General features: G+C 37.4%; 1 protein-coding gene across 2 annotated transcripts in view; it reads left to right on the top strand.

The window, feature by feature from the left end:
• Nucleotides 1–22,368, top strand: part of PLCB1 (phospholipase C, beta 1 (phosphoinositide-specific)) — a 591,356-nt gene that overhangs the window by 372,910 nt on the left and 196,078 nt on the right. For both annotated transcript variants that reach the window (XM_004687179.2, XM_004687180.2), the window contains exons 5-6: nt 19,522–19,601; nt 21,380–21,433. In XM_004687179.2, coding sequence (XP_004687236.1) covers nt 19,522–19,601; nt 21,380–21,433 — 134 coding nt within the window. The remainder of the gene's footprint in view (nt 1–19,521; nt 19,602–21,379; nt 21,434–22,368) is intronic.

Here is a 22,368-nt window from a genome sequence, read left to right as displayed (position 1 = left end):
ACACATATATACACACACATACACACACACATATGTAATAGTTTATTTTTACATCATTTTGTACAATTTTTTTTTCATCTCAGTTGTAATCTCTGTGGGTTTCCCATCACCAAGTCACCCATGTGCCATCTCCATAGTCCCATACACTTCCCTCCCTCCCTACCCCCGTTTTTGATCCCATTCCCAACTCCACCACCACAAAATGTCTCTGGTATATGGCTGTTCATTATTCTTATTATTTTCTCGTCTGGTCCATCATACTCCTGCTACGAGCAAAACCATTCTGTATTTTTCTTTTTCTTTCTGGCTTATCTCACTAAGCATGATCTTTTCCAGCTCCATCCAAAAGACTTGTGTTTCTTTTTTTTGGTTGCTGCTGAGTAATATTCCATTGTATATATGTGCCACATCTTTTTAATCTAGTCATCTACTTTTGGACATTGGGGCTGCTTCCATGTTTTTCCAATGGTAAATAAAGCAGCAATAAACATGGGGGTGCAGGTAACTTTTTGAATCAGTGTTTTTATGTCTTTTGGGTAGATACCTAGGAGTGGGATTGCTGGGTCATAGGGAAGCTCCACGTTAAGCAGTTTGAGGAACCTCCAGACAGTTTTCCATAGTGGTTGTACTAGTTTGCATTCCTACCAGCAGTGCAGGAGAGTTCCTTTTTCTCCACATCCTTGCCAGCATTTGTTGTTGCTAGTTGCTTGAAAATGTGCCATTCTCACTGGGGTGAGGTGGTATCTCATTGTGGTTTTAATTTGCATCTCCCTTATTAGGAGTGATGTTGAACGTTTATTCATATGCCTGTTGGCCATCTGCATTTCCTCTTTGGAGAAGTGTCTTTTTAGCTCTTCTGCCCATTTTTTGATGGGGTTGTTTACTTTATTTTTGTTGAGTTTTGTCAGTTCTCCATATATTTTTGGACAATCACAAATTCTTAGTGACAGCTCAGGTCAGCTTTGGGCTTGTAAGCGCACATCTCTACAGCGTTGGGCAGTGTGTTGATAACTGCATGGCAGGGCTGAGAAGCAGAGACATGGGGGCCTTGTCACAACAGTAGGGAGCACATTGCCACTGCAACTGTGTTGCTGTTCTTACCCATTGTTACCTTGGAGTAGTCCCTACAAAACTTCAGGATGTATCAGAATCACTCGGGAGCTCATTAAAACAGCATTGCGGAACCCGTTCAGAGCAGATCTGGGATGGAGCTTGAGTCTTTGCGTCTAACAAGTTCCCAGGTGATGCTAATGCTGCTGGCCACACTTTGAAGACCCCTTCCTTACAGAAGTGTGGGCTCAGTGTGGCTAGACCCTTGTTTTCCTCTATAAGAAGCTGAAAATCCTTTTAAATGTAAACATCGGCAACAGTTGTTTTAAAACAACCTGTGATACTGCAAAGATACACGCCTATACTTCTGAATCATAGGCAGTGTTGTAAACCAGTTTGAGGGCAAAAAATGCAAATATATAAATTAATTAAAACATTATGTGAATCAAATCAGACTATGGGCTAAATAAGACTTGGGGTTTCCTCTTGGTCTAAATTCATTTTGAAGAAGATAAACATAGTCCTTGTAAATTAGACCTCAAATCCCAGGCACTGAGAATTGGGAAATCACATAAGATTATTTAGCAGTGCAGAATCAGACCCTCCTCAACCATCAGATTTGTTCATCTGCCAAATGATTCCTAGAGTCCTCTAGGCAGAATCTAAGAAACATGAGGCTTATCATGATATTTCATTGACATTTTCAAGAAACAGAAAGCCATCTGCCCTCTTAATCACTAATTTGGAATTTAAAATAAAAAAGTTTTTTAATAGCAATGTTTCTATACCTTGGTCTTGATCATATTCTTAACCAGAGCATCCCATGCCCTACAAGGGGAGGAAGAGAGACAGAATCATGTAACTTGAAAATTATAGCACAGGGGAGACGGTTGATGGCGTAAGGAGTCCAAATTTAAAAGTCAACGATTGCACAAATACTGCACAGTATTTTATAAGCTCACTTCACAGCATTCATCCCATTACTTAAATAAAGGCAAACCAGGCAATTGAGAAATTGATGTTGGGAAAAACAAATATGCGTTCTTTGCTTGCAGCAAAATAGAAGATTATATGCAAATGAAATATTTCCCCCAGCAAAGTCACACATTTGACTGGTTTAGTCAGAAGGGACTAAACAGGCCTCATATGAGGCCTGAGAGTGCAGGTTAAGGGGAGCAAGAGAGAACACAGAAGGAGTCCATGAATCTGAAATCATAGTTGCAATTTTCTACTATAGAGATGTGAGTTTTCAGGTCCTTCAACAACTTGTTGAATGTATACCTTCCAGTCATAAAAGAAAAAAACTTGCTTGTTTAATTATTCAACAACATTTTATTAAACCTTATGCATTGAGCTAAATTCTGTTGTGTATGCTGTAGATAAAATATGGGACAGAACAGCGTAATGAGCCTTCTCCCTGGAGAGCTCATTCTTTAGTGTAGAATGTGTATATGTACATGTCTTTGAATAGTGTTTATGTCATGCACACTATGAAAAGTGTGTATGTATGTACATACACACACATGGTGTTTACAAATGTGAAAAGCTACCCCGCTTGATTACTGTGTTTTGTGAAATCTTCATTCACTGCTATTTCTGACCTTGTCATATCAACAAAGGCCTAAGAGATCCCCCCACCCAGTCATAACTAAAGGACAAGGTTCTTCCTGTGCCGATATGTTACACTATTAATCTTGAAATTTAAGTGTGGGTGTCCTTTGTTGGAAAATGAAATTCACCCCACGTTCTGAACTTGAGTTTTACATAAGTGTGGGGCAGATGAAGACTGCATATCTTAACTTTTAAATTGTGAAAATGTCACCCATCTGGAATAACCATATAAAAGTTTAAAAGTTCAGAAGTCAAAAGAGAGACATTCATTATAATGAGAAAAAAAAGCAACTTAGACGTCAGTCCCTTTCTTATATCCAGATAAGTAGCAGAAATTGCTATTCTGGTGATTGTGGAGGAAGGTGTCCCTGACCTCAGTCTCCTGGGTGTCTGTCTTGAAGCTATATCTATATCCTCGTGATCATTCATGTGAGATATGTGTGCATGTGTGCTCGTGTGCGCATGTGTATCTCTTTATTACTCACTGTTAACTATTGTTGGTACAAGCCCACTTTTCCCATGAAGGAAAGTCAGTACCTCCCCTTACCTTCCTTACACCCCACAACCAAGAGTTTTACCCCACAACCCAGAGTCAAATGTTTTCCTCTTGGTCCTCTGCTTCTCTGTTTTCTTAACTTGCCAGGTCCATAAGCCCCGATTACATTATGTGACATACACATTTTTTTTTTAATTAGAACAAAACAAAACAAAACAAAACAAAAGTGGCTTCCTTACTTCCTTGTTTAGTTGTAGAGGAAAGATACCCAACATCCTTTGAGGGTCTCAAGTTGATCTGTTTTGTGTGCTCTCTTAATAATCAGTTATCCTCTTTTTGCTTTCAGTATATAAACTGCCCCTCACTTTTGGGGGCCTCCCTGGTGGCACAAGGGGTTAAGTCTCAGTACTGTGAAGCTGTCAGCAACCACTGCAGCTCAAGTTTGATCCCCGGCCAGGGAGCTGACCTACATGGCACAAACAGATCTCTCCTGTCTCTACCGCTGCTCCCCTCAGCAGTGTATTGCAGTTAATCTGCCTGTTCTTCCCTCTCTATCTCTGGCAAATCCTCTCACACACGTCCCCATACCTCCTGCCTATGCCCCAGCTCTCGTATGCATAAATTAAAAAATTTTTTTTGAAAATATTTTGTTAATAGTTTTCTTAATAGCCACATGATAATATTCAGTGAGTCAGTCAGTCAATTCTCAATTGTCTACTGTGTATTAGGCATGTTTTATTAACTAATTAGACAGAAATGATTGTCCTCATGAAGTCTGCATGAAGGAAGGGTAGACTAATAATATGGAGAATAAACAAGATGATGAGTTCTGCTTGGGGGAGAATAAAAGAAGGAAAGGTGGATTGGAAACCCGGGGGGGGGGGCACGTTTTACTATTAAATAAGTTGGCCACACAGAGATAATGACATATGAGGAAAGTCTTGAAGATGATCAAACAGTCATGGTCCTTGTGTCTATGTGTGTACCCAGCATGCTGATGGCATGCAAAAGGATAGTGTCACTGAAAGGGAAGCTGAGGAGGACAGCAGTGAAAAGTGAGGCAGAGAGAATAGGGGAGTAGTGAAAGACAACTCAGATAGTCATAGGTGGTCACTATCAGAATTTGGTTTTGCTCCCAGTGACATGTAACTATTTTGTTGTCTTAGGAAAGGGGCTGATTTTTGCATGACATAACAAGATTGCCTTTGCTGCTATATTGAAAATCCATATTAAGGGTACAAAAGAAGAAACAGGAAAGCTGGAATGCTTGGGGTAGAGGTAGTAAGAAAATGTGACTCTGGGCCCTCCTGGCTGGTACTATGGTTAAAGCACAGCACTACAAGCTAGGTGTAGCTGCTTCAGTGTGTGTTCAGTCCCCGACCAGAGATGATCCACATGGCACAGCAGACCTCTCCTGCCTCTCGGTTGTGCTTATTTGGTCTACCTGCTCAGCTCCCCATTCTCTCTCTGGTGAATCCTCTCACCGCCCTCTGCACCTCTGGCCTGTACCCCAGTTCTGTATGAATAAATAAATAAATCTTAAAAAAAAAAAAAAGAAGAAAGAAAGAAAGAAATGAGACTCTGGATACATTTTGAATATAAAGTCCAAGGATGTCCTTGATTGATGAGATCTATGACACAAGAGAAAGGTAACTAAGGATGATCTGAGGGATTTTTGGAATTTCATTTATAGAGATGGAGAGTTAGTTAGAGAGGGAAATGAGAAATTTTGTTTTAATTTTTTTAAATAGTTGTAGCCCGGCCCTCCCTGGTGGTGCAGCGGGTTAAAGCACAGCACTGAGAATCTAAAGCCACTTCCTCATGAGTTCGATTCCCGCCTGCCCCGGAAGTGACCACATGGCGTGGCAGACCTCTCCTGACCCGCCCGCTGCTCCCTTCAGCAGTGTATTTCATTGATCTGCCTGTTCTGCACTCCACTCTGTCTCTGGTGAATTCTCTCACCCTCCACATCTCTGGCCTGTATCCCAGTTCTGTATGCACAAATAAAAAATAAAATCTTTTAAAAAAATAAAAAAATAAATAGTTGTAGCCCTACAGTAGCAGAATCAGCAGAATCTCTCTTGAGATGCTGTGAAAATGGTAGTTAACATACACAATGATAAAGAGAGTAAGATGAGACAGTAGGAGAATTCATATTTCAGTCCAACTGCAGAAGAGGAAATGGAAAACGTGATAAACAGATTGGAGAAAACCACAACCTGTGTGACATAGAGACTGCAGGAGTCACTGACCACACAGATGAAACTACAGAGGCTCCAGGCCTGCAGAACAAGGAGTAAGAATTGGGGATGAAAACAAGGACTTAAAGGTTGTGGGCAAAACTATCATTCTCGCCACTCCCTCTCCCTGCTGTACAGATAGAATAATTGATAGCATATTACTTTTCAAGTCAAATAACTGAGCTTTTATTCTTTATGGAATTGAACAAACTATTTGTAAAGATGTATGCTGGTAGCATTGGAGTGAAGGATCCAGACTAAAGCCCATTTCTCTCTGGTATTCATGGATACCACACTATAGTGACTGGCACACACACATACACAGAAATCAAAATGCCAATAAGATACTCAGAGCTCCCAGTCATCCCTTTATTACTGCAGTTCTAAAATATGAATTATCAACAAAATGTCCACAATTTACTGAGAAAGGCTACAGAATTGAGTAATAAAAGAAACCAAGTGAATGATGATTAATTGAAAAATAAAGTAACTTGGAGAGTCTTTTCAGTATGATGTATCCATAAGATATGAACAAGAAACTCTGAAAAATATGTAATAAGTAATTGTAATTGTATTAAAATTAAAATTCTATGGAACAATTGTAAAAGAAGATGAAGGAAATTTCTCAGAATATGAATCCAATAGCAATGAAGGCAACCAATAAACTACCAAAAAAAGACAAAAAGATACCAATAAGAGAAAAAAGTGTAAGAGATCAAGGCACACTCCATCTAGAGTGCAATAGCCAGTGTAAAGGAGAAAAGGAAATAGAGGAGAATACGAAAAGCATAATGCAGGAAAATATGTGAGAGCTAGAGAAAGGTACTTGTCTTGAATTTAAATAGCATGTATAGGAATTTAATAGGCTCAAGCAATAGGAGTAGGAAGCTGGATGATATTAGATAAATGAATAAGACTTATGTTTCTTCTTCCCAAAATAAAATTAAGTCATAAGAGACAAATGTATATGAAATGTGTTATCCAGATATGTTTAAAACATATAGGACTTTCATCAATAGGAAGATTAGCCCAAAAATATCCAAATTACCTCGAGGCACTAGGAATATTTCCTTTTGTAAGTTAATGTGCATCATTGTCTTGAAACTATAGCAAGGAAAATAATCATGGTCTGATATGTGCAGAAAAGTCTATTCGTCATTTTATGATCACATAAAGTTTTATTTTACCGGCTTTAAAATTAGAATCAATTTAAAAGCAAATAATTCAAGCAGTTATGGTTACTGCACAAGATAAAAGCATTTCAACCCTGACAATTGAAAAAGCAAATTTCACTTAGCAACAGATGGAAATAAAAGGATTGGTAGGTAAATGTTCTCTTCTCACTCACAGAGAAGCCAAGTGATGCTGCCTTTAATTGGTGGGTCAAGGAATGGTGAGAGTAGATATGTGAGCTTATAGAGGTGACCAGGGAAAAAGAACAATAGTGACTCATTTCTAGCAAGAAGAAGGAAATTGGAGCTAGAAGGCAGGTAAACAAAGTTAAAGCTCATCTGTCATTAATTAAACCGGATATTAATTAGACTCCAAAATCAGTCAATCAAAAAAAGTGGAAATATATTATTTAGAAACATGGAAGAAACCCACCAAAATTTTAGGAGTAGGAATGCTGAAAATAACTGTGAGCAAGAAAAATTCCTAGGGAAGAGTGCCACAAGCTTTATGTTCCAAAGCCTCGGCACAATTTTTTTAATTGCACATGCAGTGCATTGACCAGTGATAATTTTTATAGATCTCTGCTATTTACTGAACATGATTTGTGACTGTTCCTGGTCAAAGCATTTAAGAAAAATCAGCTCAGTTTTCCAGCTGTCCCAGGTAGTCTTACTATTTTCTCCAATTTATAAGGTAGGTAAATGTTTACAGGTTAAAAAACTTAGTCAAGATGATGATGCCATCAAACCGGGGCCTATATTTGATCTGAGGAAGAGAACCAAATTGAATAGCTGAGACAAATGAAAGATTTTTAAAATCATATGCATTTTGTTTGTTTTCTCATGATACTTGGCATCGATTCAGTGCTTCAGAGAGGACAGGTTGAGCTCCCTGTGATTCTTACGCCCTTTTCTCATGCATCTAGATGTCTCTGCAGCTCCAGACATTTCTTTTGTGTTCCCAAAAGCAAAAACAGGTGTTTCTGCATCAAGATGCTATTTTCTCAGAACTCTTGTCCCCCCGTTCTGCTAACATGTGTTTCTACATGTGTCACATTGCTGTCCAGCATCTGAAAAGTTGGCAAATGAAGATGTTTCATTGATCTTGTTTCTGATGTAAATAATGTCAGATTCTGTTGGGGATAAGGAGAAAGAGTTATCAGGCAACATGATCCGCAATGGGCTCACAACTACTAAGTGGCAGAGTGGGGATTAGAAATCCAGTAAAGTATGTTGTTAAGAAAACTAGCTAAAAAATTAACAACAGGAGAATAAGTAAGAACCATTAAATAAACTGATAATGGTATTTTCATCTTAAATTAGAAAACAAGAACAATTGTGTTTGATATCATTTGATTCCTTTGCCTCCATCAGGAAGCAAAGCCAACGGCAAAGAATATTCTCACAGTAGAGGACAGAATAACTGGATAAACTCACAAGGTCCAGGAACCCCCTGGAAGAATCTAGTTGACAAAAAAAAAAAAGGCATTAAAAATTGATTTCCAAATGAGAAAATTATACTTTAGTTAAATTCCATATGTTAAGTTGTAAGTTAATGAGGAAGTACCTGCCTGTAGTTTACTAATCAATGTTCAAGAAATGCAGTTCTAATTTTGTCAAATAGATTCCATTGAATGGAAAAGCTGCAACACAACTCCTAAGAAATTATGATTACTCATCTTTTTCTATTTACACACATCTTACTAAAGCAATTAGCTGGGTATTTTTCTTTTTGTTTTTAAGATTTACAGTGAGCGAATTCACCAGAGACAGAGTAGGGAGTAGAATAGGCAGATCAATGAAGTACACTGCAGGCGGAAAAAGAGAGGTCTGCTGCACCATGTGGGTCACCTCCAAGGCAGGAGATCGAACTGGCACTGAAGTGGCTGCAGTCATCTTGCAGTGCTGTGTCTTAGCCCATTGTGCCACCAGGGAGGCCTAATCTTTTTCTTTTTATATCAAGTCAAATCATGTTTAAAAGAAATAAACAGTGATATCAATTATAGTGACAGGGTCTTCTTCCATACATTTATTTACTATCTATAGAATATAGCACTCAGGCCAATTCACATCAAATAACAATTACCATGGCACTGCTGGCCTTTGAAGACATAATAGCAAATGTTTTTATAAAAGTGATCTGTAGAGGGTTCTGGAAGGACTATCCCAAGAATATGGTGGGTTGAGAAGTACGCTATGGAAAAGGAGCTTTAAGGGTTCACTTATGGGCACTCGATTTACAAACTCTCAGTTGTACAAGTGAGCACTGACTCAGAAAATAAGCCCAAGGGGGAAAAAGATGACTCCCCAGCTGATGCTCAAAATAGCATGTGAGACTCACTCTGCTGTAACTGAAACCCTCTCATCAGGAACTCAGAGCCAAAGCAAATATCGTTCTGTTTTTCCCACACTGGGCCAGGGGTGTTGCACTTGGAGTAGAGTTGAGGAGAGATTTATCTTTTCCTTTTGAAGAATCCTCTTTACATTCATGATAACTTGATTTCACCATAGTAAATGTGTTCCACTGGGAAGAGGATCTTGACAGAGGCATTGCAAAAAGGACTAGGGATGTACCAGGGCCAACACCTCTTGAAAGAAGACTACAATGTGGATTTCTACAGATACAGTATTGTACCCTTTTAGACAGAGAAACACTTCTCTCTCCCAGTCAAGATGTCATTAGTACCATAACGCTTCACTTATCCAGGCCAAGAGAGTCATGCAATAGTTTTTCAGCATAAAGCACCAGCATAAAATGAATGGTGTCTCTTTCTTAAAAATTGTGGTTATGGAGCTCTCCCTGATGGCTCAGTGGGTTAGTATGCAGCACTGCAAGCTGGCCACAGACTCTTCAGTGCAAGTTCCATCCCAGAGGTGACACACAAGCATGGCAGATCTCTCCTGACCCACCCGCTGCTCCCCTCAGCAGTGTACTTCATTGATTTGCCTGTTCTGCTCCCCACTCTGTCTCTGCTGAATTCTCTTACTGCCCCTGTACCTCTGGCTTATACCCCAGTTCTGTATGAATAAATGAATCAATCTTTAATATATATATATATATAAAATGAATGGTGTCTCTTTCTTAAAAATGCTTTTCTTAAAAATGAATATATACATATATTCAGAGGCTAATAGGATCAGACCCCTTCAGATGTTGGTCACCACATCATACCCACAACCAAGGTGCCCACGTTCCTCTACCTTAGTCCACTGGGTCCCCTCCTTACTTTGCTCTCTATCCTCTCCCTCTAGTAGCCTCAAATCTACAGGATGATGTCTAGAGTTTATATTGGCTCGGTTTTATCTGGCCCTTTGTTTTGCTTCTCTATATTCTACATATAAGTGAAAACAACCAGTTTTTGTAAAAGTTCTAATACTAAAACTTCTTTATACAGTGGCAATTACATTTTTTATAACCTATTCTAGCATAGTTTGAATTACAGTAGGACATATGTAAAGCTGACACCACAAACCCTATAACCAAGAATGGTGATTGAATGGGATTTTATAACAATGGCAAAAATGTAAAAATTAATTTTGAAAGACATACATTTAAAAGCATGATGTAATTTTCTTTCATTTGCATAATCATTACTTCATGCATTGAACTTGAGTTAGTAAGTATGAATTTGTTGCCTGTTTTATAAAATGAATGATGCAAAACTATGGAATCCCATACAATTAATGGAATTAAACATATCCTTTTTTAAAAAAAAATATGCATGCAAGAATTGGGGTACAGGCCAAAGGTACAGGGGGGTGAGAGGATCACCAGAGACAGAGTGGGGAGCAGAACAGGCAGATATACCAAAATACACAGCTGAGGGGAACAGTGGTTAGGACATAAGTCCACTGTGCCATGTGGGTTACCCCTGGCCAGGAATTGCACTTGTGCTGCAGTGACGACAGATCTCTTCATAGTGCTGTGCTTTAACCCATTGTGCCACCAGGAAGGGTCCCACATCCTTCCTCTATCTGCTTTCTATAGCTCTCTTGTGAATGGATATATGTGGTGGTCCTGCACTTTTCCACCTTTTGTCCACTGCTTCTCCCCCATTTACAAAGTTTTGTTTCTCATGGTTGACAGTTCTTAGCTGAATTAATAGTTCTGAAAGTAGATCAGAGTCCTTTCCCTGGATTTTTTTTATCCTGGACAGGAGAAAATCAGTCAGACACACTCTGGTAGTAGGGGACATCATATGTGAAAATCTTGATGCTCTGGTGGCCATGGGGAAGAAGATGGTCAGAAGAGGAAAGGATAATATCATCAGGAAGAGAGAAGGGTGAAAGAGCAGTAAAAAAGGTTCTCCTGTCATTCAAAACCCAGGTTACTTTTGATCCTGTATTATAAATACATTCAGCTGCTGATATTTGTACAGTATTTCCTTCAATTATAGGAAATAACCCATTGATCTTGATAAATTTTCATATTACATAGGCTAGTTTGATTCGTGCTTTTGTAATGGTAGTCTAAAGTTCACATGGCCTGAAAATCATTATGTACCTCTCCTTGATATTAATTGATATTAATTAACACTTTGAGTAATATGATTTTCTAATGTTTCAATAGTGATAACATTGGGTCCTAATATGCATCCTAGATTTTGTTCCAGTTTAGTAATTATATTTGACTACCTTTTTTTGTGTGTATACACATGAGAACATTTTAATATAAAGTATAATACTTTACTGTCACCTAATAGAGAAACTATACCAGAAAAATTATCAAAATTGCAAATGTTCTATAAAGTAGCATAAATGCAATAACATTCTCTACAGTCCATCTGATTTTAATGAAAGTCTTTGGGGCTCATATACCATCTTTTGCTGTGAAACTAGCAAATGGAGTAGTATACTGCTCCATTAAGACAAATGCTTGGCAACATGAATTCTGCTGCATGCCTGTATGCAAGAGCACTGCCAGGCAATGCAGTCCTGAATGAGCTGCACAACACTCCTTCTTACATCCTAAATGTCTACCCACTTATGAGAAAACACCATTAGCACTGCCAGCGAAAGACATGTCAATAAATAAAAAACAGAAAAGGAATCAAAATTGTTAGGGGTTTCCTATTTCTCAGATATTAAAATATCTGGTTATAATGATTTAATTCAAGAGCCTTTTGTTTTATTGTTTTTTTTTAATATTGCATTTATTTATTTATTTATTATAATAGCTTGTTTTTACACCATTATTGTGCCTTTTTCCATCTCAGTTGTAATCCCCATGGACTTCCCATCACCAATTTACCTGTGTGCCATCACAATAGTCCCATGCACTCCCGCCACCATTTTTAATCCCATTCCCCACTCCACCCCTGTAAAATGTCTCTGCTATATAGTTGTTCATTCTTATCATTTTACCCCCTGATCCTTTACACTCCTGCTACGAGTGAAAGCATCCGATATTTTTCTTTTTCTTTCTGGCTTATTTCATTAAGCATGACCCCTTACAGCTCCACCCATGTTGCTACAAAAGGCATGGGTTTGTATTTTTGATTGCTGAGTAATATTCTCTTTTGTATATGTACCACTTCTTTTTAATCCAGTCATCTACTTTTGGGCATTTGCCTTTCCTATTGTAAATAAAGCAGCATAATATTGTATTTTTTATATACAATAACATTGCTTTGTAATGCTGTTTATGACTTAGGAGAGTAGATACACATTTACAGTTATTGTTTCTGATCTTTCTGATATGGGCTATTCTCAGGGATGTGATATCTCATTGTGGTTTTGATTTGCATTTTCCTGATGATAAGTAATGATGAATATTTTTTTCTTGTACCTGTACATTTCTATGTCTTCTTTGGAGAAGAGTCTATTTAGAGCTGCCATTTTTTGGCTGGGTAACTTTTCTTGTCATCAGTCATGTGAGTATATCTTGGCTAATATCCCCTTGTAGGCTATATAATATTCAGGTTTTTTTTTTTTTCACTTTCAGTAGAATGTCTTTCAATTTACTGAGAGTGTCTTTTGCTTTGCATAGCTTTTTACTTTGATGTAGTCCCATTTGTTTATTTTCGCTTCTGTTTTCCTTACTATTGAGGTTAAGTACATCAAAAACTTCCTGAAGCCAATGTCAAGTAATGTTTCCCTTATGTTTTCTTCTATGTATTTCATGATTTCAGGTCTTCTCTCTAACTCTTTGATCCATTTCAAGTCCATGTTTGTGTATGGTATGTGTTGATGAGACTTTCCTTCCTCTATTGTATGCTCTTGGCTCTTTTGTTGTAAATTAACTGTCCATATAAGTATGAGTTTATTTCTGAGCTCTGTTATATTCCATTGACCTTTGTGATTATTTTTAGTCTAGTACTGCACTGCTCTGATAACTATGACTTTGTACTACAGTTTGAATTCTAAGAGTGTAACACTTTCATTTTTCTTCCTTTTCTATCTATTGTTTTGGCTTTTCTGGCTCTTTTGTAGGTCAATATAATATTCAGCAATGTTTGTTCTATTTCTTTGAAGATAACCATTGAAACTTTGATAGGGATTACATTGAATTGTATGTGCTTTTGGTAAAATGACAATTTTACCAATGTTAGCAATTATAATTTCTGAGCAAGGAATAAATATTTATATTGTCTTTTCTTTCTTTAACAATGGCTTATGGTTGTTCCGCTGGTCTTTAGCTTCCTTTGTTAAGTTTACCCCTGCATATTTTATTATTTTTGATCTGGTTATAAATGGGATTGTTTTCTTTCTCTTCTAGTTCATTGTTTGCATATGGGAACACAACTGATATATCTATATTAAATTTGTAGCCTATAACTTCATATACTGATTAATTTCTTATTAATCAGTGGATTCCTTTGGGTTTCTGTGCATGCTATCATGTCATCTTCAACTAATGATTGTTTTACCTGTTCCCTTCCCATTTGGAGTCCTGTCCTTTTAAAGATCAATTCAATACAACAAATTGAAGCTTCTAAATCAGCCACTTGCTGATTTGGAAGCACTTGCTTTCAGATTGTCACCACTTGTTTCTTCTTTTAGTTCATGAGGATAACCATTTATTCATAATTATCCATAAAATTGTGTATTTGAAGTTTTGATAGAGAGGCAGAGAAGAGATTCACTATTCCTTTTAGAATATTTTCATTCCCTGCCCCGAACAATTCCTGAATCAGTACATGTTTTGAGAGCATTCTGCCTCTTCTCTATTTGCTTGATATCAGTGATCATTGTGGATAGCAGAGGTACTATTTGCAACACATAGCTAATGTGTGTCACATTTCTAGCAATAAGACTGATACTGCCCATAGTCTAATTTCAAGCTAACAAATCAAAAACAATGCCCTTTTTAAGGATAATGAGAACATATTCTTTAAGAGAAAAATGGGTTGAGAATGTGAACAAGAAATTTGCAGAGAAAAAAAAGTGCAATAGCCCCAAAGTCTCTCAAATGATGCTAATAACTATGCTAGCAACTCAAGTATGGCAATTGAGATCACTACAAGGTCCCACATTGTATTCATTAGATATGCAAGTATTTTCCAAAAGTCTGATAATAGTAAGTATTTTTGAGTATGTAGAAAACAAAAGCTCTCCTACAAAGTCAGTAGAAAACTAATAATCTTGCCACATTAGTGAGCAAGTAGCAACTTCTAGTACTGATAAAAATGCCTGGATTCTAAGAATTCATCATGCCATTCAATCTGGGAGGGTCTCACAAATGAGACAAAAGTAACTAGAAGTAGTTTTGTCCAAACAAACATTTTTGAAGAAAAAAAAATCATATCTGCCCATCAATTAAATCATGGATTGGTAAAATGTAACTTTCTACAGTGAATGAATCTATTAGTTAAAATTAATGAATTAGATCGACATGCAGAAGCAAGGACATATTTTAAAGATGTAATTTTTGTTATAAATAGCTGCTGGTCAAGGATGCATGTAGTTTGATGATTTGTGTAATATATTAAGCATAACAGCGATCATGACAGGGAATCACAGATTTTTTCTGTAAATTTAGTAAGGATTTTGTACCTTTGGAGTCTCTGTTGCAACTACTGAACTCCACCACTACCCCATGAAAGCAGTCATAGACAGAACATAAAGGACAAGCATGGCTTTATTCCAATAAAAGTATTTACAAAACAGGTGGGAGGTTGGATTTAGCCCTTGGACCTTAGTTTGCTGAACTCTGCTTTAGGATTTATATGAAAATAGATACGGATTTGATTCCATTTTTTCAAAATGAGTTTGCTCCTGAGAAAAGAAAGAATAGGATCAGGGAGAAACACAATGTAGAATTGATTTGCATTGCTGCATTGCACTGTCGTGTGTGTGTGTGTGTGTGTGTGTGTGTGTATAGGTATAGTTAGATAAGTAGACCAAATATGGAAAAGTGTTAATAATTGTTAAATTTGGATCTGTGGTTATTACACCAGCATCTGTGTTTTGTCTAATGGAGAATGGGCAGGAGTGGGAAGGGAGAGCATAATAAGCTATGATGGAGAACTATGGAAAACAGAAACATCTACAGTAATGATATTCCCCCAGAAGACTTTCTTGTATACCCCTTGCAGTTGTAAATTAGTCAAAAAATTAATAATTATAAATTTCTAATGAGAGAAATTTCATTTTTTTCTCGGAAGTGGGAAGAGTTGAACCATCATGCATGGTAGGTATTTGAACATGGTTATCAAAGATGCAAGTTATAGACTTGCTTAGTCTGTGACTAACTTTACCCCTCTCTCTACCTCGCCATTTTTTCTTCTACCATCAACCACTGTAACAGCAACCATTGCAATAATAGATAATTTATGAAATTCATACATTTCATAGTTTAGCATCATGATGTAGAGGTAGGGTAGACAACTATAAGCAGTCTTTCCAGGTTCAAATCTCAGGTGCTATAACTCGCAAACTTATGTATGCTTCAAGCCTCAGCTTTCTCATTTGTAAAATACAGTGGTAATAATAGAATATACCTCATAGAGTGGCTGCATTAAATGAGTTAATTACTTGCAAAATGCTTAGAACAGTGCCTAAATCAAATTAAGTGCTAAATCAGTGGTTTGTACAGAATGCAATTAAGTGCATTTTTTTATGGCAGAAAACTATATGTATCAGCCACCCTAAAATTTTCTAGAGCAAAATTTCAGAAACCACAATCTCTCAGAATACAGGTGTTGGAGCCCAGTAAGCCAGGGATTGAATTGCAAACAGTGGCTTTAATTAGCTCTATGGACATAAGTAACTAAGTGCTTTGAAACTAATCCTTATCTGTAAAATGAGGCTAATAACAGCACCTACCTGCTAAGAATTGTTGTGGGTATAAGTTATTGGAATCAAAGAACTTAGTTCAGTTCATAGTAAACACTTAAATAATACTTATGAGAGTAATTGATGATTATGAGACAATTGTTATTAGTATTAAACAGATACATAAGCCCTGTGCAAAAATGTTAGAAGTTAAATCATCTTAAAAATAGAAATACATTGACTTTGTGACCTGATAGCAAAATTTGGTATCTCTGATGGTGTCAAGACTTGACTTCTCATCAACTACACAAAAACTTTTTGTGGAAGAGAATTACAGGAGTAATCTCCAGATCTGAGATATAAACATGCACATTTAAACTCTAGATGAAACTCCAGGAAAGCTGACCTTTAGAACCACTTTCTCTAGTTTGAGTTCCTTTATGAGAAAAGATTGATTATAAAGCTAAAAATATCACTAAAGAAGCTTAGGGTCTAAACAGCAGGGGCTAAAACAAATTTAGTAGCCATCATCAGCACCTTTTCTCTGAAGGTAGAAAACAAAACCTCCAGATTAAATAAGAGCTGCCCTTCCAATGCCAAACGCACTACAGCCCAGCATCAGGTTTATGAGAACACTGCAGGGTAGGCTGTTCCCTGTAGCAAAGCATGTCATAACCTCATGATGAGCCCAGGATGCTGTAAGCTGCTCAGGTCCTATCTTTCAGCCATATTGTTCTTCTGAGAGCTGTAAGGGTTTTTGGCTTTTTAAAAAATATATAACCAAAATAATGTCATTGTTTGCATGGGAACAGAGTAAACCAATATTAGATGGCCCTGCCTAAACGAGGCTAGAACAGTCCTCTTTTCAAGGTGCTCTTGCTGGCTTAACAGTATCCATAGAAATATGAAGATGTTGGACTCTCCCTGGTGGTACAACGGGTTAAAGCACAGCACTATGAAGCTAGCCTCAGCTGCTTCGGCACGAGTTCAATCCCCGGGCAGGGAGGTGACCCACATCGCACTGCAGATCTCTCCTGTCTCTCTCGCTCCACCCCTCAGCAGTGTACTCCCTCAGTCTGCCTGTTCCATGCCCCACTCTGTCCCTGGTGAATTCTCTCACTGCCCCTGCACCTCTGTACCCCAGTTCTGTATGCATCAATAGGTAAATCTTAAAAATAAAAAAAAATGTGAAGATATCATGAAATCTTCATGATTTCAAGATTTTTTGAAAACAATGCAGTTTCTGAGGTAGAAGATCTGGTGTGAAGCTTTGAGCCCTGCACTTCTAACAAGCTTTCAATTAGTGCTGCAAAATCCATTCTACAACCTTACAGCTCAGATACAACACAATGCAGACTTCACCTGAGCGCTAGCTGGAAATGCAGATTCTCTATCCTTCCTACAGACCTCCTAAATCAGTACCTGAACTTCAGCAAGACTCTTAGTGATGTGTGTGCACACAAATACTTGAATTAGATGTTCTAGGCCCATGGCCCACCCCTCTATGCAGTGTAGCTACTCATTGCCCAGAATTCCTGCAATACATATGATCAGGCCGTAGAGGTTCTAGAATTTTTCTGCCACGTCCTCTCCAATCAATTCACTGTTTCACACACAGCATCTCAGTGGATTTTCACTTTCAAAAGCCAACACCTATGTCCCTTTCTATGTCTGAGCCAACACAGTTCTTTCTCGTTGCTGTTTCTGACCTAGCCTGCTATCAAGGGGAGCAGGAAGTGCCTGGGGATTGCTGTCCACTTCAGCAGTCTTTAACCAAGACTAACAGGCATAGGATTGCCACACTCAGCTCCCTTGTCCCTCACTGAAAGCTTAGCTATCAGGGTGGTCTGTGCAAAGTTACCAGCTGTGGGGGTTCACATCTGCCTTCTTCCCTTCTTTGTCCTACTCCCTTTATAATGTGGCCAGAGCACATTCTGTAATCAATCTATTTTTCATAAATCCTTATCACAGGGGCTTCTTCTAGGGAAGCCAGTATAAAACACAAGCTGCTTTAGCTCAGTTTGACATAGGCTGAGCCAGCCCCCAAACAAGTGTGGGTTATTTATAAAGTCACTGCTTTAGTCCCTGAATCTCTGATGCAGCCTGAGTCAGATATTTTGAGTCTCTCAGAAAGCTTCAAGAGGCCAGTAAGGTTTGGGAATTTGGATGCTCACATTGTAAGCTTTTGATGAAAATAAATTAAGCTTTACTTTTTAAGTCAGCTAACTACGACTGTGATGTGAATGCAGTGATGACACAGTCCTTTAGCTGCCTTTATAAAGGGGTCACATAGAGTCAATGACCTAGGAGACCCTTGAAAGTCTTCTAGTGAAAATTGAGATGAGTTATGAGTGTAAAATCCACACCTCCATTCAAAGACTTAGAAGTAATTTAAAATAGCTCAAATATTTAATGTTGATTTTAGGATTAATGATATTTTAGAAATAGTGCAAAATGTATTTATAAATGTTATAAATATACAATTATTAAAATTAATTTTGTTTCTTTGATTTTTTTAATATACTACTAGAAAGTATCTACATGCATTACATGTAGCTCCCATTATATTTTAATTGTAAACATCTGGCTGGATTTTCTGTTGCAAAAATCCAATAACAAAACACTAATAAACAATAGTAGAAATAACAAAAGTAGGCGTAGAAACTGTTGACATAAGAAACATGTTTTCATTGAGGAGGGAGCCAATTCAAATATAATACTGGATGATTTGCTTACTTAACTTGCATATCATCTTCTCTTTAAGCATTGTTTTTTGATCCAGAATGTTGATTACATATTCGAAATCTTTACCCAGAATGGAAATTAAACATTTTTGGTAAATTTGCTCTTTCCATTTTCTTATAAGTGAAATTAAATCATTGATGGTGTGAGGTAGGGGTAAAGCTGAGGAAAGCAGAGATAGAGTTGGGGAAAGAGAAGGTACTGGTATGGCAGGAAAGGACTTACATGTGCAACTGAGCTTAGACAACTACAACTAGGTCTAGAACTGTAACTGATATTTAAATATACCAGATATTAACTTATTGGATTTGAGTAGTGAAGTAAGAAGATGCATTTGTAAGTAGTTAAAAGTACATCTGACTATATCTTAAACTTTTCTGCTTTTCTTAAACTTTGTATTATATGTACTATACCTTAAACTTTTCTAAGTACTTTTTTTTTCTATATTAAAAAAGTACTTGGTGGCCCTCCCTGGTGGCGCAGCGGGTTAAAGCATAGCACTGAGAATCTAAAGCCGCTTCCGCATGAGTTCGATTCCCGCCTGCCCCGGAGGTGACCATATGGCGCGGCACACCTCTCCTGACCCGCCTGCTGCTCCCCTCAGCAGTGTACTTCATCATTCTGCCTGTTCTGCTCCCCACTCTGTCTCTGGTAAAGCCTCTCACCGCCCCTGAGCCTCTGGCCTGTACCCCAGTTCTGTATGCACAAATAAATAAATCTTTAAAAAAAAAAAAAAGTACTTGGTTATTGTAAGGCAACATGACAGATCCCTAACTAGAGATTTTTAAAAACAGAAATATAATGTTTATGTGTAAAGAGTATTTTGTTAGGAAAGAAGTAGTGACTTGGATATTTGAATTAGCTATGTCACTTTTATCAAGAAAGGAAGGAATGGACCTTAAATTAATTTGGCTTCCAGGTGTTTAGCTAAAAACATGTGTCTAATTTAACTGAATGCATTTAAGTTAATGCAAATGTGATTTACATTTTTCAGGAATGGACAAATGAGGTTTTCAGTCTGGCAACAAACCTGCTGGCCCAAAATATGTCCAGGGATGCATTTCTAGAAAAGGCGTAAGTAGCTCTAATTTTATTACTAAGGGTGTTGCTTCTTCTGAGTCAGTTTCCTTTCTCCTTTGTGAGCCTTTTGTTTATGCTCTACTGGCTTCTCACATTGATAAATATAAATTTCCCTTTGGAATTTGTTAGAGGACTGATATCTCTACTGTTTGGAATTGGAAGACTTCCAAGAAAGATCACTCTTTTCTCCAAGCTCCACATGCATGTCATGTGTGACCTGAGCTCCCCTGAATGTCAGTGCTCCTGCCACACAAGAAGGAGACACTTCAAAATCCTAGCAGCTATCCACAGAAGAAAAAGTTACTAATTTCAGAGTCCACTTCTATGTCTGTCTGTGTTGTATCAACTATTAATATAAGGAGAATGACCAATACACAGTACTCATTTCTCGATCTCTATGAGATCTTTCATAGATTCTACAGTAATATCCTTGCCTAATTAAATTCATAGATGAAAGTTCTGATCCCTACTCTTATATAGAGTCTCAACAAGTGTTAGTAAGAAAAGAGAAAAGATGTAGAGGAATTAACAGAATGAAAAGGAGAAAGAAAGCAAGCAAAACACTGTACCCAACCATTCATCAGCTGTTCTAAAAATTCTTTAACCACAAACAATGATTTTTGCCAGTGAGCAGAAAGGAAAGCTGGTTGTGTTCACTTTGAAAACTGTGGAAGCCCACAAGGTTGGGAAACCTTTAAATCAAATCTATAAGTGGTAACATTACAGGATGTCATTTATTGAACTGAATAGCTTCTCTAATCCCTCTTTTTCTGTAAGACAGAACAAAAATTCAAAATCTAAAACATCTCCCACCTATTTTTTTCTCTTTATATATTCATTTTGCTATTAGTCAGTACCTCACAGGTCTTACCTTAAATTAGCTTGTTTGATTATCTTATCTCCTTAGTTTGTCACTTAAGGGCCTTTCCTATATTCTCGTCCTCTCTTCCTCTTTTTTCCTCTTTATTTCTCTTTCTTTTTACCATCTTTGTTTTTAGATCTTATTATTCTTCACCTAACAGACATTTCCAGAACATCTGTTTCAGGAAGCAATGCCAGTAGAAAGGACATACAAATAAAGTTGTTTTACATGAAATATAGCACACTATGGCTAGAAGCATTCCATTGGTTTTTCTAATGCAAATTTGTATAGGTGTCTGACTATGGATAATTCTTATGTTTATTCTAGAACTTACCTTTTGATGAACTTGTTGCATTTACAGCTAGATATGGGATTACTAGATCATAGTGTATGCAATTTCTAAAGATGACAGTCCCAGTTTACACACTCATCCTCAGTACTTTCAAGTTTTCTTGCACCAGCTGTCTAGCCATATGTCCAGAAGCAGTTGAAGAGATAAATACAGTTGTTATATCCACACAATGGAATGCTGTTCTACCATGAGAGTGAATAATTTACATAAAAATATGGATGGATTTCACATCCATAATATTGAGGGCAAGGAGCTTGACACAAAAGAATGTGGCTCCACTTACATAACGTGTGAACACAAGCCAAAAAAATCAAAATAAAAACAACTATTCTTAAGTCAAGATAATGGTTCCTTGGGGGGATAGAGTCTGAAAGGGACTTCTGGCATACTTCTGAACTGACAGTGTTCTATTTCTTATTCTGGGTGCCAAGTGCAGTGCCTTGGACAGTGAGTGAAAATTCAGTAAACTACACATGTGCACAAGCCCTTTTATGTGTATTTTATCCTCCAATAAAAGTTTTTTTTAATTAAACACTTGTTTTTCTGCTTCTCCAACAGCTATACTAAACTTAAACTGCAAGTAACTCCAGAAGGACGAATTCCTCTCAAAAAGTAAGCTGCGTGAGCACTTCCTATTATTCATTTTCTTTTTCTCAAAGATTTGAATCCTTGCCACAGCTCTGTTTTGTGTCTCTACTAAATGGAGTAGGATCCTGAAAACACATGGTGAACCCTTCCTCCTTCACACTCTATATTCATGTGCGTGCAGCTGATTTCCTCCTAGTGATTGATGCTTACGCATTTCCTGTGACATCATTTTCAAGAAACCCCAAAACAGAAAGGAGGGGTTCTACCCCCTTAGCAACTTTGTTGTTAAGTCAGAAGGACCATTTCAGCTTCTCAGATTGCAAATTGGATGAGTTTAGTGTTTAGTTCTACCAAAATGACACTAACCTAAAAACAAGTTTGCAAACTCAAGCGTCAACAGAATTCAAGATGTTATGTCATGAAAGATTTCAATTTTGGAAGAAAAACTGAAGAGTGGAACTCCAACTAAAGAAGTTCTCCATTACAGAAGTTCAACTCTACCCTATTCCCTGTGGGACTGGTGGTCTCCAGATGCTAAATCTTCTAATGTTCTAATAGAATCGATAAATCCAAATGTTATACTTCATTGTCTGCTACTTGAGTTCTATATTCAAAACCAAACTACTGACCTAAGAAAGCACAGCTCTAGACTATACTCAGCTAAAAGTATTTGACTTTTGACTCACTACCTACCAGTGGTCTGTTAATAGAATTGCTAAATTTTTAATAAATTTTAATATGCTATTAGTATTAACGGCATAACCTTTACAGCAATGGGTAGCAGAAATGGGAGAAAGTTATAAAGGATGTTTATTTCTGTGCTTCATCTTAGAGGCTATTCAGTGCAATGTTGTTTAATAGGATCATCATCACGATCTCAATGTAACGATTATATACTTGGACTTTAAAATGCACATATAGGTTCTTTTAGTAGAAAGATGCCTGGGCATTTTTTTTTT

This window comes from Condylura cristata, unplaced genomic scaffold (genome assembly GCF_000260355.1).
Source record: "Condylura cristata isolate star-nosed mole 26May11 unplaced genomic scaffold, ConCri1.0 scaffold00022, whole genome shotgun sequence".
Lineage (NCBI taxonomy): Eukaryota > Metazoa > Chordata > Mammalia > Eulipotyphla > Talpidae > Condylura > Condylura cristata.
The sequence above is the reverse complement of the archived record's forward strand: the minus strand, read 5'-3'. Positions and strand labels throughout refer to the sequence as shown.